Source organism: Python bivittatus, unplaced genomic scaffold, assembly GCF_059951505.1.
Source record: "Python bivittatus isolate LINGU-HERP-01145 unplaced genomic scaffold, Pbiv_v1 ctg000670_np1212, whole genome shotgun sequence".
In the NCBI taxonomy this organism is placed as follows: Eukaryota; Metazoa; Chordata; class Lepidosauria; order Squamata; family Pythonidae; genus Python; species Python bivittatus.
In genome coordinates this window covers 10,974,984-10,988,137 of record NW_028277094.1, presented here as the reverse complement: position 1 = coordinate 10,988,137, position 13,154 = coordinate 10,974,984, and the positions used below count along the sequence as shown (strand labels likewise).

At 44.7% G+C, this 13,154-nt stretch overlaps 1 protein-coding gene and 1 non-coding gene across 4 annotated transcripts; both read right to left on the bottom strand.

The window, feature by feature from the left end:
- Positions 1-13,154, bottom strand: RBMX (RNA binding motif protein X-linked). Of its 3 annotated transcripts, none has more exons than XM_007428848.3 (10): positions 13,031-13,154; positions 11,392-11,518; positions 11,107-11,213; positions 7,423-7,591; positions 6,332-6,451; positions 5,786-5,900; positions 5,560-5,685; positions 4,324-4,424; positions 1,621-3,821; positions 1-793 (listed from the first exon to the last, which is right to left on the bottom strand). In XM_007428848.3, exons 2-9 carry the CDS (start codon positions 11,498-11,500, stop codon positions 3,511-3,513), a joined length of 1,158 nt encoding a protein of 385 aa, XP_007428910.1. In that variant the 5' UTR covers positions 11,501-11,518; positions 13,031-13,154; the 3' UTR covers positions 1-793; positions 1,621-3,510. The 3 variants fall into 3 exon arrangements, with proteins under 3 accessions (XP_007428910.1, XP_007428911.1, XP_088007691.1); XM_007428849.3 differs by having other exon boundaries at positions 4,324-4,409; XM_088151565.1 differs by lacking the exon at positions 13,031-13,154 and having other exon boundaries at positions 4,324-4,409; positions 11,392-11,519.
- LOC112540699 (small nucleolar RNA SNORD61) lies at positions 11,285-11,357 on the bottom strand. The gene has a single exon (XR_003084772.1). It is a non-coding gene; the product is annotated as a small nucleolar RNA SNORD61 (small nucleolar RNA).

Sequence of the window (13,154 nt, the reverse complement as noted above, 5' to 3'; positions counted from 1 at the left end):
CCAGGAGGAAATTAACGCTTTATTGACAACTCAGTGAATACAACGATCGCAGGATCTCAGCTTTCAGTGGCTAAGCGTCTTCCACGATGATGAGTCAGTTTTCATTTCAGCAAAATGAAACCTATTTCTTAAATTTGTGGCACTAGCTCCTTTTCAGAATCACATCTTTTGAAAAGGGAATAGGTAACTTTATTTAATAACAGCACGCTCAAACTGGACTTTATGCAATCTTACTCATTATGAGATCCCCCCATATTTACAGATGGCTGTGATATTCATGTGGTTTGTTGTTGTTTTTTTTAAGAGAAACCTTCAATAATCAAATTGTTATTCAACTCCTGGCTAACGAGGATTTAAGAGAGCTTCTTGGAAAAGCTCTGTATTGGAATTGGTCGGGTTTTGAAAATCCTTCTCCTGCAGGGCAGTCTAACCCCCGTCATTATTATTTCAATTAAATAAAGTTACTTAAGAGAGAAAGGTGCACTCTTCACCTTTCCTAGCTGAAGGGCCCCAACACTCGCTCCTGACCACCACTGAAGTCACACGCCACAGCTTCTGCTACATGCCGGCCGGCCAGGATTGCAACGGCATTTGTAAGATGACAAAAATAATCTCTATCCAACGTTCTGACATTTAGGGCTCTTCTTCTCACGTACGACCCACGTCTGTAGCCACGACTGACAACGGCATTTGTGAAACGGGTTCCTTGCAAATGCCTCCACTAAACTTCGTAGCCATATTTTGAGTCTGCTGAGCAGGTGCCTTCCTTACAGGCCTTCGCTCACGTCTGTACCTGGAATACAAACAAGAATATTAGCAGAGTGTCAGAAGAGACATTTCTGGAACAGCCTGTCAAAGCGTACTATTGTTAATAGAGCCTAGGTAATGCCACTTCCAAAATGAAATGCTGCGTAGCGCAAAAAGAAAACCATTTCGGTATCTTGACTCAGTTGCACCTGAACACCCCCCAGCTGCTTGCAGCTTCTGAATGGGTTGCCATAAACTAACACAACTCTTCTCCCGTAATACCTTCTAAAGTGACGGGCCAGCTCTTATGAAAGGCTCAACCTCAATGGTAAATAGCTTTCAGCAAAAGCTTAAGAGCTGTCTGCTTAGCCTTGTTCAGGTCACTAGAGTTATTCGTGCACAAGCACATTAGCTCCAGCGGTTTAACCATTTATATCTCCAAAATGCAAATTTCAAAACTAAAAATTATGACACTATTTAAGAACGGCACACAGAAAGTGAAGTCACAAAACAACACAACAACTAGGTGAGCCATAATGTCCACTGGGGAAAAGAAAGATACCTCCAAGTGTCATTGTGAAAGGTTTCTACCGAAGACTCCTTATACTGTGTTTCATATATAGCTCCATTCCCAAATATCTTAACAGAACAGACACTGGCGCATTAACCCTACTGGATACAACATCTATTTCTGGCTTTAAAAAAATTCCAAGGGGCACCTTCTCAGGCTGTTCGAACTGGACCGCAGCACTTCAAGATGCCAGCTACGTCCACAACACAGCAGCCGTCCGAACGGTGCAACGGGCTTGTCTGAGTTCAGCCTTTCTCCATTTGCAACCCCCCTGAAACGAGCAATTTTGAGCTCTGCCTTACCTGCCGCTCCGCTACAGCTAACCATCCCGGCACCCATTCCAACACACGGACCGCTTCCCAGGCCTCATCTTAAAGGGAATGTTCAGCCTGCAACAATTAAAGACGGTGTGAGAGATTACGGCCGCCCCAGCTGCCCAAGCCCACGACCACCCCAGAAACAAAAAAACCCGGGCTTGCCGATTAGTCTGTCACGATCTAACGTGTTACGTTTGAGAGGTGGAAGGTTCACTGGACTGGAATGAACTGGAATGGCTTAGTGAAAAAGTCGCATGGCTTATGGATTCTGATTTCCTTTCCAATGGTGCTTTTCATGGTAAGTCCATTTGACTGGCAAATATGTTTTGAGGATTAGAGTAGAACTTTAGTTGGAGGTCTTCAAGCCTTACTACATTTCAACAGCATCTTTTGAACTTCCTGGCCGCACCTGGGTCATGAGAACTTGCCACAGGTTCTGCCACAGGTACCAGAACTCCCAAACAAGACTACAGTATAAAGAAAAAAAGTCAGGCGTCCAACTAAACATCAGGTTCGTAATCATGGCTGGCTTGACATTTCCCAAGCTGTTACAGATTTTGGCAATTTAAGCCAAGTTCTGATTGCATTATTGTTTTAATTTCTTAATTAAAAGTACAAGTAGCTCGTTTTTTTTTTTTTTTTTTTACATAAAAGTATCTTCATTGAAACATATTGGCCAAAAAAGCAACAGTCCCTCCCAACCCTTTATGGGAATGTTTGTTTACGAGTTGCTTTCTTAGCATCATTTTCAAAAGTTTTGTGCCATACATACTTTCATCCAAGACAAGGTTATGATGAATTTGGAAGGCTTCGCCTAAGGCTATCCAGCACAGGTATTTTTTTTTTCCATTTGGTGCTTTCTTTAAAATCTAGAAAACTTCCATTGCCATGATGCACAGCACGTCCTACAGTACTAAGAGGACGATAGCTTTGGTTTCACGTTTGACTTAGACCGAAAAACTAGTTTGCTTTGCTTACCATCTTTGCTGTTTCACAGGTATTTGATGCTTTAAAGCTGTTGTTTATATGAAGCCATAAGCTTTTCAGAAGTTGGAGAGAAAGACTTCTTTGCTTATCTTACTTTCTCCATTTTGCCTTTGGAGTCAAAGATGTTCCTTTAAAAATGAGACACTACAGGATTGCAAAAATTTGAAACAGTAAGAGCAAGTACCGTTCTGCAGCTTCTTGGATGGAATGGGTCAAACCTCTTTATTTACAGAACTCTGTAGCTTGCTGGCTACAGATCAATATATTACTGGGGGGGCGAGGTTCTTGCAAATTCCCTAACAAAATACGTAGGATGGCACAATGTACATTCAGCTACATCCATTGGCTGTTTTGACTTAAAGGCTGAATGGTATCCTGAACTTTACACAAGACTGAAGACATGTCATATTTGGGAGCATCTTGTGCATTTCAGAGGACACTTAATAGTTTAGGGTTGGCATACATCCCCACCCCCCTCCAACAAATAATACGTCTTGCCTAGAGAGAAGGCATGCTTGCATGCGCAGAACGATCCATGGCCATTTTAGATGCATGAGATGCCTTAGATTTGCTGTTTCATTGATGAAGTGAAAAGTGTGGCATTTCAGGGTTAACGTTTACTTTGAAAGGTTACAACACTAGTACATAGGCTCAAAATGTCATACATTAACATCTGCTTTTTGAGAGAAATATTAACAATTTTGAAATGAAATTAAACATGTTTACTCTTTCCTCACAAAAAACATCAGTAATGGAGGGGAACTTAACAAGCAACAATAAAAAAAAGGTAAAAACAACGTTTCGGTAGTCCTCTGGGAGTGAAGATAAAACTTCCACATTCCTTGTGTTGGAGGAAAAAACTGATTTGGTCCAAGAGTTTCAAAGGTTTTAATATCGGCTTCTGCCTCCGCCTCTATCCGAGCGGCTCCCTCCACGGCCGCCACCTCTGGGTGCTCCGCGGCTTGAGCTGCTGTAAGAATCGCGTGGAGGAGGATACCCCCTTTCCATGGAAGGGGGAAGGCCTCTGTCCTGCCTTCCCACACGATCCCGGCCACTTGAGTAGACATCACTTCTGCTGCTTGAGTAACTCTCTCGACTTCCACCATACCCATCTCGGGTGCTTCCGTAATCGTCATAGCGACTGCTTCCACCATATGATGGAGGGGGCCCTCGTGCAGGTGGAGCACTACGTGAGTTACCTGCAGGTTCAATGGTCAGGTAATAGGGCAACACTATAAATCATATCACCACAATTTTACATCTGAGTTTAAAAGAACTGCATCAATGGCTTCTCTTACTCTTTTTGAATTTTAAACTGAGAAGTTTAATATAATCCCACATGTTGGGACATTTGGTAGGGGAGGATCGGGCAGAGAACGAAATAAACAGGCCGTTTGAAGATGCCGTTTTTTCACAAGGTAGCTCTTTTTTGGGATTATTCCAGAATAGCTTGCTATTTTATAGAAGAAACTCAGCCATTGTTTTTCCAGTGATAGATGCAATTCAGAATTGTTGAACTTTGCTTCGATAGGTTATGGGAACTGCAATCCAATCATTTTGTTAAAATAAAAACTGTCACATGTTTCTTCCACTGCAGCAGGAAAGCCCAGCACATTAATCCTCCTCTTTAAGGAGCAGCAGTCTAGCGAGTCAAAAAGAAGCCTATGACATTCCTTAGAAACCCTCAAAGTCAGCACTTACCATAACTCTCATAGGAATCTCTGTAAGAGCCTCCACTGGGATGATCTGAGTAATCCCGGTCACGCCCTCCATAGCCATCACGATCGCTGTAGGAGGAATAACTACTAGGGTTTAGTACAGAAAGTCCACAGTGACAGAACGTCATTTCATCTATTCCTGCCTTGATTTCCTTTTATTTGCATTTCCTCTATTTCTAGAATGGTGCAACATTGGTCCAATCTCTTCTCTGCAAAGCATGATGCGTAGAGATGCTATTTACATTTTGCCAAATTAGTATTACTTGTATGGTCTGCACTCTGAGATCTTGAGCAGGGCATCAAACCCAAGCCTTGCCATCAGTATTTAATTCAAACAACTTATTCAAGACTAGATACAGGTAGTCCTCAACTTATGACAGCAATTGGGACCAGAATTTCCATTGCTGAGCAAAGTGGTCATGAAGTGCAACCACATCACTTAGCGATGGCAATCCCTGCAGTCCTGGTTGCCGTCGTTAACTGAATCCCACAGTCGTTAGCTGAGGCAACTTCCTGCCAGCTTCCCACAACCAAAGTCAGTGTGGAAGCGGCAGGAAGTTGCAAGTCCCAGCCCCGCAGGCAGGTAAATGGCTGCTGCCAGGTGGGGGAGGGAGTGAGGGGGAGGTGCAGTAAGGATGTGTGACAGGCATGGGTCGGGGAGGGTGTGAGGGGGTGCATGAGGCATAGCATGAGTGCAGAGGGGCTGAAGAAGGGTGCGTAGGTGAGGGAGACACCCCAGCAACGTGCGACCTTCCCTGACACCTTCCCCATTAACTTTCTAGGGAAGCTGGCAGGGAAGGTTGCAAATGGCAATCACGTGATCGCAGGATGCTGCAACCAGTCATAAGTGCAAACGGTTGCCAAGTGCCAGATTGCAATCATGCCACCGCAGGGGTGCTGGGACGGCAGGAGCTTCAAGGACCGGTTGCAACCACCATTTGTTCAGTGCTGTCATAACTTCGAACAGTTGCTGAACAAATGGTCGTAGGCCAAGGACTACCTGCAATGTGTGACCAACACCAGTCTCTTCTCGTTACAGATTAGGAGGTGACTTAAAGGCATTGGTTTTTATTTTAGGCTTTTAGTTTTTCTAGAGATCCTTAAAGAGATTTCTAGCCAGGTTAAATGAAAAACGTATTTGTGTGGAAGCAGGCATATTCCTAAACGTTAATTCTACACAACGTTAAGAGATTAACACATACAGTTGAACACTAGGTACCTGTAACCTCTTGAGGGATATTCATCACGTGAACTGGAGTGTCCGTAATCACGATAGGCATATTCTCTGGGAGGTGGAGCATAATCCCTTGTGTCTCTGGAACTTGGATAATCTCGGCTTGAGTAACTGCAGAAATTAAAACTAAGTTACTTTTTGATTACTGAAAAGCAAAGGGGCAGAAAGTGCAAGGACACCATCTTGAAAGTATCAGCAAGCATTATTTTACCTGTCTTTAGTACTGTAGCCGTCATCTCTGGGGGACAGGTAGACATCCCTTCGTGATGGCAATGGTTCTCTTCGTGGAGGCCCCCCATAGCTGTCCCTGCCACGTGACAGGGGCGCTAAAATTAAGAACAGATTGTAACATTTTGAAAACAAGGCAACCCAAATGTATTCGTCCCCATTTTGAGCTGGGAGAAACATTATGCCCAGCTTTTTTTTTTTTTTAGTGGAGGTAAAAGGCTATGCACAATTATACAAATTCTTCAGTAGAATAGAGGGGAAAAGTAAGTTTCATATTATAGAGATGATAAAGTCACATTCAAGTCCTCCAAAAGAAGCCATGCCCGATTACATATTCCAAGGTAGTAACAGCAAACATTTGGATACTTTTTCAAAGATACTGTATGAAGAGCAGGAGCAGAAGAATGCCTCAATTACATGCAAACAGCACTTAGAATGAAAAAGCCACATATTTTGAAAGTGCGACAGCAACATCTCCCTCAAGATAGAATTTATGAGCAAACTGAAGCAGCATTTGCACAATGCTTACCTCTACCACCCATCCCGCTGCTGCTTCGTACGGGTCCAGATGGTGCAGGTCTTTTAGGTGGTGGGCCCCCACTACGGGGAGGCGGACCCCTTTTCATTGGGAGAGGGCCTCTAGAAGAACCTATAGAACAGCATATAACGTCAGCTTCATAAGCATCAAAACGATGCTGAAAGGCACCAGAAGTGAAAAGGATTAAGAACAAGCACGCTCAAGAGGATTGCCCTCATCTTAAGGAACGTCTTTGACAATCAACCTTCTATTCTGGATCAATGCCCATAAATAGAAACTTGCACTAATTATACATTCACAAGATTTAGGTACAAACCTATTTTTATATGGTATGGCCACAGTCAGTAACAACATGAGTTACAGAAAAGCAGTAATGTTTCTTACAAGCAGCTAAAACTGGTAACGCATTCATCATGTCTATAACTATTGATCCTTTCAATGACCAACTCTTTGTTCTTGTTTTAAACACAAAGCACCACACACGAGAACTCTGCTGGATCAGGTCAACAGTCACTCAATAACAACATGCTTCACATGCCAATCAGATGCATTCAGAAAGCTCATAAACATGCATAGGAGGATGACAGCTCGCTTCCAAAGGAGCTCTCTGGCAGCTGATATTTAAGTTTAAAATATAAGATAAGCTGTGAGAGATAGCAAACAGCCATCCAGACCAGGAGCTACTGACAGCCTGATCAGCACCTGCTTAAAACCAAGAAACACAGTCCTTGAACAAACAATGGCCAAAATTCTGGCTTGTTTCTACTTTAAAAATTACCTGTTGATATAAATATAAAACATATAGGTTCATATTATTTTTGCATATTAAGGCAGGAATTTATAGTATAGCACCTTCTATATATTTGTCCTGGACCTACTTTTGAAACAAAAGTTCTTGCGAGCCAGACTGCAAGATCACCAACATCATCTAGGCATAAGAACACATGGATCCCCCAATCACTATTTGTAGTGTGACTTTTTTTGCATTTTAAAGCATAATAATCCTTGCTCACAGCAATTTTCCTTCTATCCATCAACATCTCTAGTCTTGCATACTGTCAACACAAGGAACTTAAACATACCTAAATGACTCCCTCTTGAAGGAGGCCCCCGGGTTCCACTGCTGCCTCTTCCACCTCTGAGGCCTCTTGGTGGGCCTCGGCTCCTTGGAGGTGGTGGGGGCCCACGTCTACCAGTTTCAAAAGATGGCTTGGTAGCTTGTTCAACTTTAATGGATTTCCCATCTAAAGACTGAACAAAGGCATCTAATTCAATGTTTGTGAAGAACGCCTGCCTTTAGGCTAATTACCTCAAATACTAATTTTTTTAAAGGTCTTTCTGGTTAAGTGGCTGAAGATTTCAACATTTTCAAAATATTATTAGTAGACAATCTGCAGGGGCCAATTCTTATATCCAAGTTGCAATATAAAGATGTAGTGACCAAAATTCTGCTATAGGTGTTGCCTGTACTGTTTGCTTCAGGCATCACTTTAGAAAAAGAGTGGATCAAGAGGTGCTGCAAGTTAGAGTGATCTGATCACGGTAGATTTCTGTTCCTAGTTGTTTAAGAAAGGCAACCAAGTTATTTTCCCTCCCTGTATTACTTGAAAGCTGGATTTTTAGGAGTGAGCTTAGATCAGCTCTGTTAATCCATCACATTTATAGACTTTCATTTATTTGAAACTATTATCAGCAACTAATTCTAGCTGGTTAGCACACCCACAGGACTCAGAATGCTAATACTACTTAATTGGTTGCCGGTTACCGAGGTTATGCTATTGTACTTGCATTAAACCAGAGAATATTATGTAGGATTTGCAAATACGTGACTACAGTGATTTATTTCATTTGTCTTTAACATTTCCATAACCTCAAGTTGCAATACTGACATTTTGGAAATAGAAATGAGACTGTCTTATTATATAGGACATCTTTTCCTCTTGTATTCTGAGGTGCATCCAACAAACTTCTGGCATACATCTGGCATGTTTTTAATGGTATAAGATCAACTAGCACCAAGCAATTTTCTAAAAGGTATTCACGACTGCGTGGGACTTCCCATCTGGAGAGGCCATCTGTTGGACTTTGGGGATTTGGAGTATTGGTGGTGCTGGGGGGCGGGATAGCAGCGAAATGGCAGTCTGCTGTGGACCCCTCCCTCACCACAGAGCCTTTTTCTCCGACAGCTCCAAAGAGACTTTGTCAGCTAAGTGCTCTGTATGCTTCCCCCCACATGATGAGAGCCTGAGAAGGGGGTCAGGAAGGGAACCGTAACCAGCAGGTAAGAGTGGCTGGGTAAGGGCCCTTTGGGTGTTAGGCTGAATGTGTTAGTGTATATTTGTGTGCATGTTTGTTGAGTGGGAGGAGGTGGGTACTGGGTGCCTGAGGGTACTGAGATCCAGTGGATCTCAGAGTGCTTGGTTTCCCCTCCCTGGGATAGATGTACTTGGTTATTATGGGAGTTCCTGGGCCTTTGTAACTGGGGGGCCTGAAGGGGAAGACAATGTGGTCAGATGGGTCAGCCATATTATGGTAGTGAGGGGCATTCCAGCTCTTTGATCTCAGCCCCTATACCTGGACAGCACACTGTCAGAGGCCCTGGCTTCCGGCTGTTGCTTTTAAATGCCAGGTCAGTTTATAATAAGGCCTCCCTCATCTGTGCTCTGATCGTGGATGAGAGGGCCAACCTGGCATGTATTACTGAGACCTGGCTGGGCCCAGGGGGGTCCCCCTCTTGGAAATGTGCCCGGCCAGGTTTTGAGTGTGGCACCAGCCGAGAACTGGGGGCAGGGGTGATGGTGTGGCAACTGTCATCTGAGAATCGCTTATGGTCAGGGGTGCTGCCACACAGGTCACCAGATGCGAGACCCTGCTATTAAGTTGGGCTTGAGGGATTGGTTGGGATTGTTGCTGTTGTACCAGCCTTCCTGCTGCGTAGTAACCTCCCTGCCTGAGCCCCTTGATTCCATCTCCAGGCTGGCGATGGAGCTCCGCAGATGTACGGTCTTGGGGGACTTCAACCTGCTCTCCCTGGGAGTGGGGTCTGAAGTGGGTCAGGAGTTCATGGCCACCATGATGGCCATGGGCCTATCCCAGCTCACCCAGAGTTTGATACAGGACAGTGGTCACACACCGGATCTGGTGTTCCTGTCGGGGCAGTAGCTACATGATCTGCAATTGGGGGAGCCACTGGTGTCCCCTTTGTCATGGTCAGATCACACCCTGATTACCAAGGGATTCTCTGGCACCACCCGCTGCAGGGAGGCTGGTCCATTAGATTGGAATCCATCCAGGTCCATTAGTTGCCAAGGGTGGACCAGAGGGAGCTAGGGATTGTTCCTGCTGGTCCATCCAAAGCCTTGGTTGCTGCCTAGAATTAAGGGGCAGCTGAGGCTCTGAATCAAATCACGGCTATGCGGCCTCTCCCCTCTTGTGGATCCCATCGCTCCCTGTGGTTTACAGAGGGATTGATGGAGATGAAATGAGAGATGCCTGGAGCATCGCTGGCGTGCACCTAAGGACAGACTTGACCAAACACGGGTTAGAGCTGCTATTAATGCCTACCCTTGTGGTGATAGTGGCACCACAGCGATGGTACTGCTCCACCCTTATTGCACCTGCAGATTGCCACCCTGCATCCCTATTTTGGTGATATGAGCCCTCTTGGGTAAAGGGGGCGAGGAGAGGAATTTGCTCAGCATCTGTTGAATAAAATCACTGATTCATTGGCAACTGGACGCTGGCTTTGCTGCACGTTTGGGGGAGATGCCTAGGGTGGAGTCTTGCCCAGTTATCTGGGAATGGTTGGAACCTGTTGGACCTGAGGAAGTAGACAAGGTCCTTAGTACTGTGAGCTCAGCCACCCGCTCTTTAGAGCCATGCCCCTCCTGGCTTGTGAAAGCGGCCCAGGGGGTGTCACGTGGGTGAGTTCTAGCAGTGGCAAATTCTTGTTTGAGCGAGGGGGGTTATGCCTTTGCCTCTCAAGAAGGCTTTGTTCCACCCCTTCTCAAGAAGCCATCGCTGGACCCCATGATACTGGAAAATTTTTGTCCAGAATCCAACCTCCCCTTTTTAGGGAAGGTGATTGAGCAGCAGCTTCAGAGGACCTTGGATGAAGCAGATTATCTAGATCCTTTACAGTCAGGGACCACCTCTCCCCGATTTCATCTGCCTGTCTTACCAGATCCAGCAGAGAGGGCATGTTATGGGTTCTGTCGCCTAGGGAGCTACATCTGGTGGACCACAGGTGGCAGGCCTTTTCTACTGTGGCACCCATGCTGTGGAAACTTCCCCTAAGGTGAGGTTGGCCTTATCACCGTTGAGCTTCTGGAGGACCCTCAAGACCTGGTTATGCCAGCAAGCCTGTGGACCCCAGGGGATGGGTGAACTAGTGAGGTGGCCCCATTATTTTTAACATCCCTTCGTCTATTATTTTTTGTTTTATAGTTTGGCTTTTATATCTTTTAATGTATTTCTTGACTGTTTTAGCCCTGTTGTACATTGCCCAGAGTTGCTTGCTTGTGAGATAGGGGCTGTATAAATAAATAAAAATAAATAATACAAATTGTTACCACTGAAAATCTACATACCATACCAGTTTTATTTTCACTTTAAGAGATCCTGGAAAGCACACCTTTGGTATCCTATTTCAACATCAGATTGTCTTAAATTATCTCTCAGAAAATCAACAGACACAATTTCCTGAAATTACCTCAGCACTCCCTTTTTGAGTTTTTCCACAATAAAAAACAGACATTAATTCTCACCTTTCCATTCATATCTCTGGCTGCATCCTTAGCATCTGCTGGGCTCTCAAAGGTGACAAAAGCAAAGCCTCTTGATTTGTTGGTTTCACGATCTTTCATAAGGAGAACTAAGAAAAACACAAGTATTATTTTATCTGCTGATCTTATGGGGTACCTGTATTCACTGATACACAAAAGCCTGCTCAGAACTTCTTAGAGGATAGGTAAGTTCTATCACTTCAGCTGATCAAAATTGATGAGTTCATCACAGCAGAACTGAAAATTGTCAAGATGCCTTTTCCTTACCTTCTACAATACGGCCATATTTGCCAAAAACAGCTTCAAGAGCTTTCTCATTAGTTTCAATGTTCAATCCACCAACGAACAGCTTCCCAGGCCGATCTGCTTCAACCATTTTGACACTGCTTGGGATCTAGAACAACACAACCAACCTTCAGAAACCATAAAAAATGAATGTGCCTTTACAGTTACATCAACTGGATGATGATTTTTGGAATTTGCTGCATATAACAGACCTGCTTTGATAACATCCTATCATTGTTACTATTAATTGCTTCTCTCTGTTGCACCAAATGTTTTGCTAAAACGTTGTTTATACAGAGTACATCTTGAAGGGGCCCGACCTCTTGCTACAATATAAAGAAAAAGCTGCCCCTATTTTCCTGGGCACGCTAAAATCTAAAACAATATAACATGATAGAACAACATCTTAGTTTAGGCATGAATCAGGATTGGCTACTTAACATAACAGGAACTTTCCTCACAATATTCTAACCCTCATTCCAGAATTGTTTTTTAAAAAGAAAGTCTCAGCTCCTTTTACTACATATTAAAAACACAGTTAGCCGGCTGTTATAATACAATCAAGTCAATTTAATTTCTAACATAATCTGTCCAAACCAATGCCCTCCAGACATGGACTATTCTATTCAGCCCCCAGAACCTCAGCCACAAAAATACTGATTGTAAAATCTAGCAATTAATACACATTTTTGAAGGATACCCAGATTGGGTGAAAGTTGCATTAAACTTTCTGTATAAACGTTCTGGCTTCTATTTAACTGTTCTCCGTTGTCACACTTCTTACTATCTGACTGCTCAAAAAGGCTTAAGGTACCTGGAGAAAAAACGTGCGGGTTCTTTTAGCGGTTTAAACAAAAACACAGAAAGAGCAACTACACTGTGCTGAACGCATAGCCCCGTCGGCCATTCAATTTTGCCCAGGCTTACTCCAAAACAGAAATGGACAGTAAGTTCAAAGGGGGAGGAAGAAAAGAAACTTAAAACTCCCAAGGTGCAGAACCTAGGAAAATTTCCAGAATATTCAGCTTTCGTACTTGGCTAGAAAGGGAAGAAACCGGCTTTTAAGAAAAGGAGGAAAGGCAACTCCCACGTTCGCTCGCCGAGGAACGAAACCCTGGAGCTCCTCGCGCAAACCGCGCATGCGCGCCGGACGAACTGAGCGCGCGGAGCGCACGCGCCCTCTCCAAACCCGGCCCCGAAAGAGCGGCGCGTGCGCACTCCCCGGCGCCCTTCCCCCCTCGCCGCACGCGCCTTGAAGAAGGGGGCGGGGGCGCGCGAAGCATTGAGGCGCCTCCAAAGGCGGCCGCAAAATGGCGGCTCCCGCGACCCTCCCTCTGGGGGCCGTGGGGGGGTGCTTCCCGCCGCTCAGCCCGTACCACTTCCAGAGCTGTAAAATGGCGCCTTAACCACCCCTTGAGAATGAGCGGGAAGGGTGAAAACCGTTGACGACATGTGGAGGAAAAAAAAAATAACGGCCTTTGGGGCCGCTTCCCCCTGAATCGCTGGCAGGGAAATGGTATGCAAGTGTGAGGTAGAAAAGCATACATCTTTACATATATATATTTAAAAAAGGCTCGGATTAAAAAGAAAGCTTCCCTCCACCGCCACCTCGCGTCCTTACCTCGTCCCCACCAGCAGGACTGCAACGACGCACTGAAGAGGAACAAAGGGGCTGAGGGCCTTTATATAGGTGACGTCAGCGCGTTCGAACGGGGCTCGGAAGCCCGGATGAAAGCGTGGCGAAA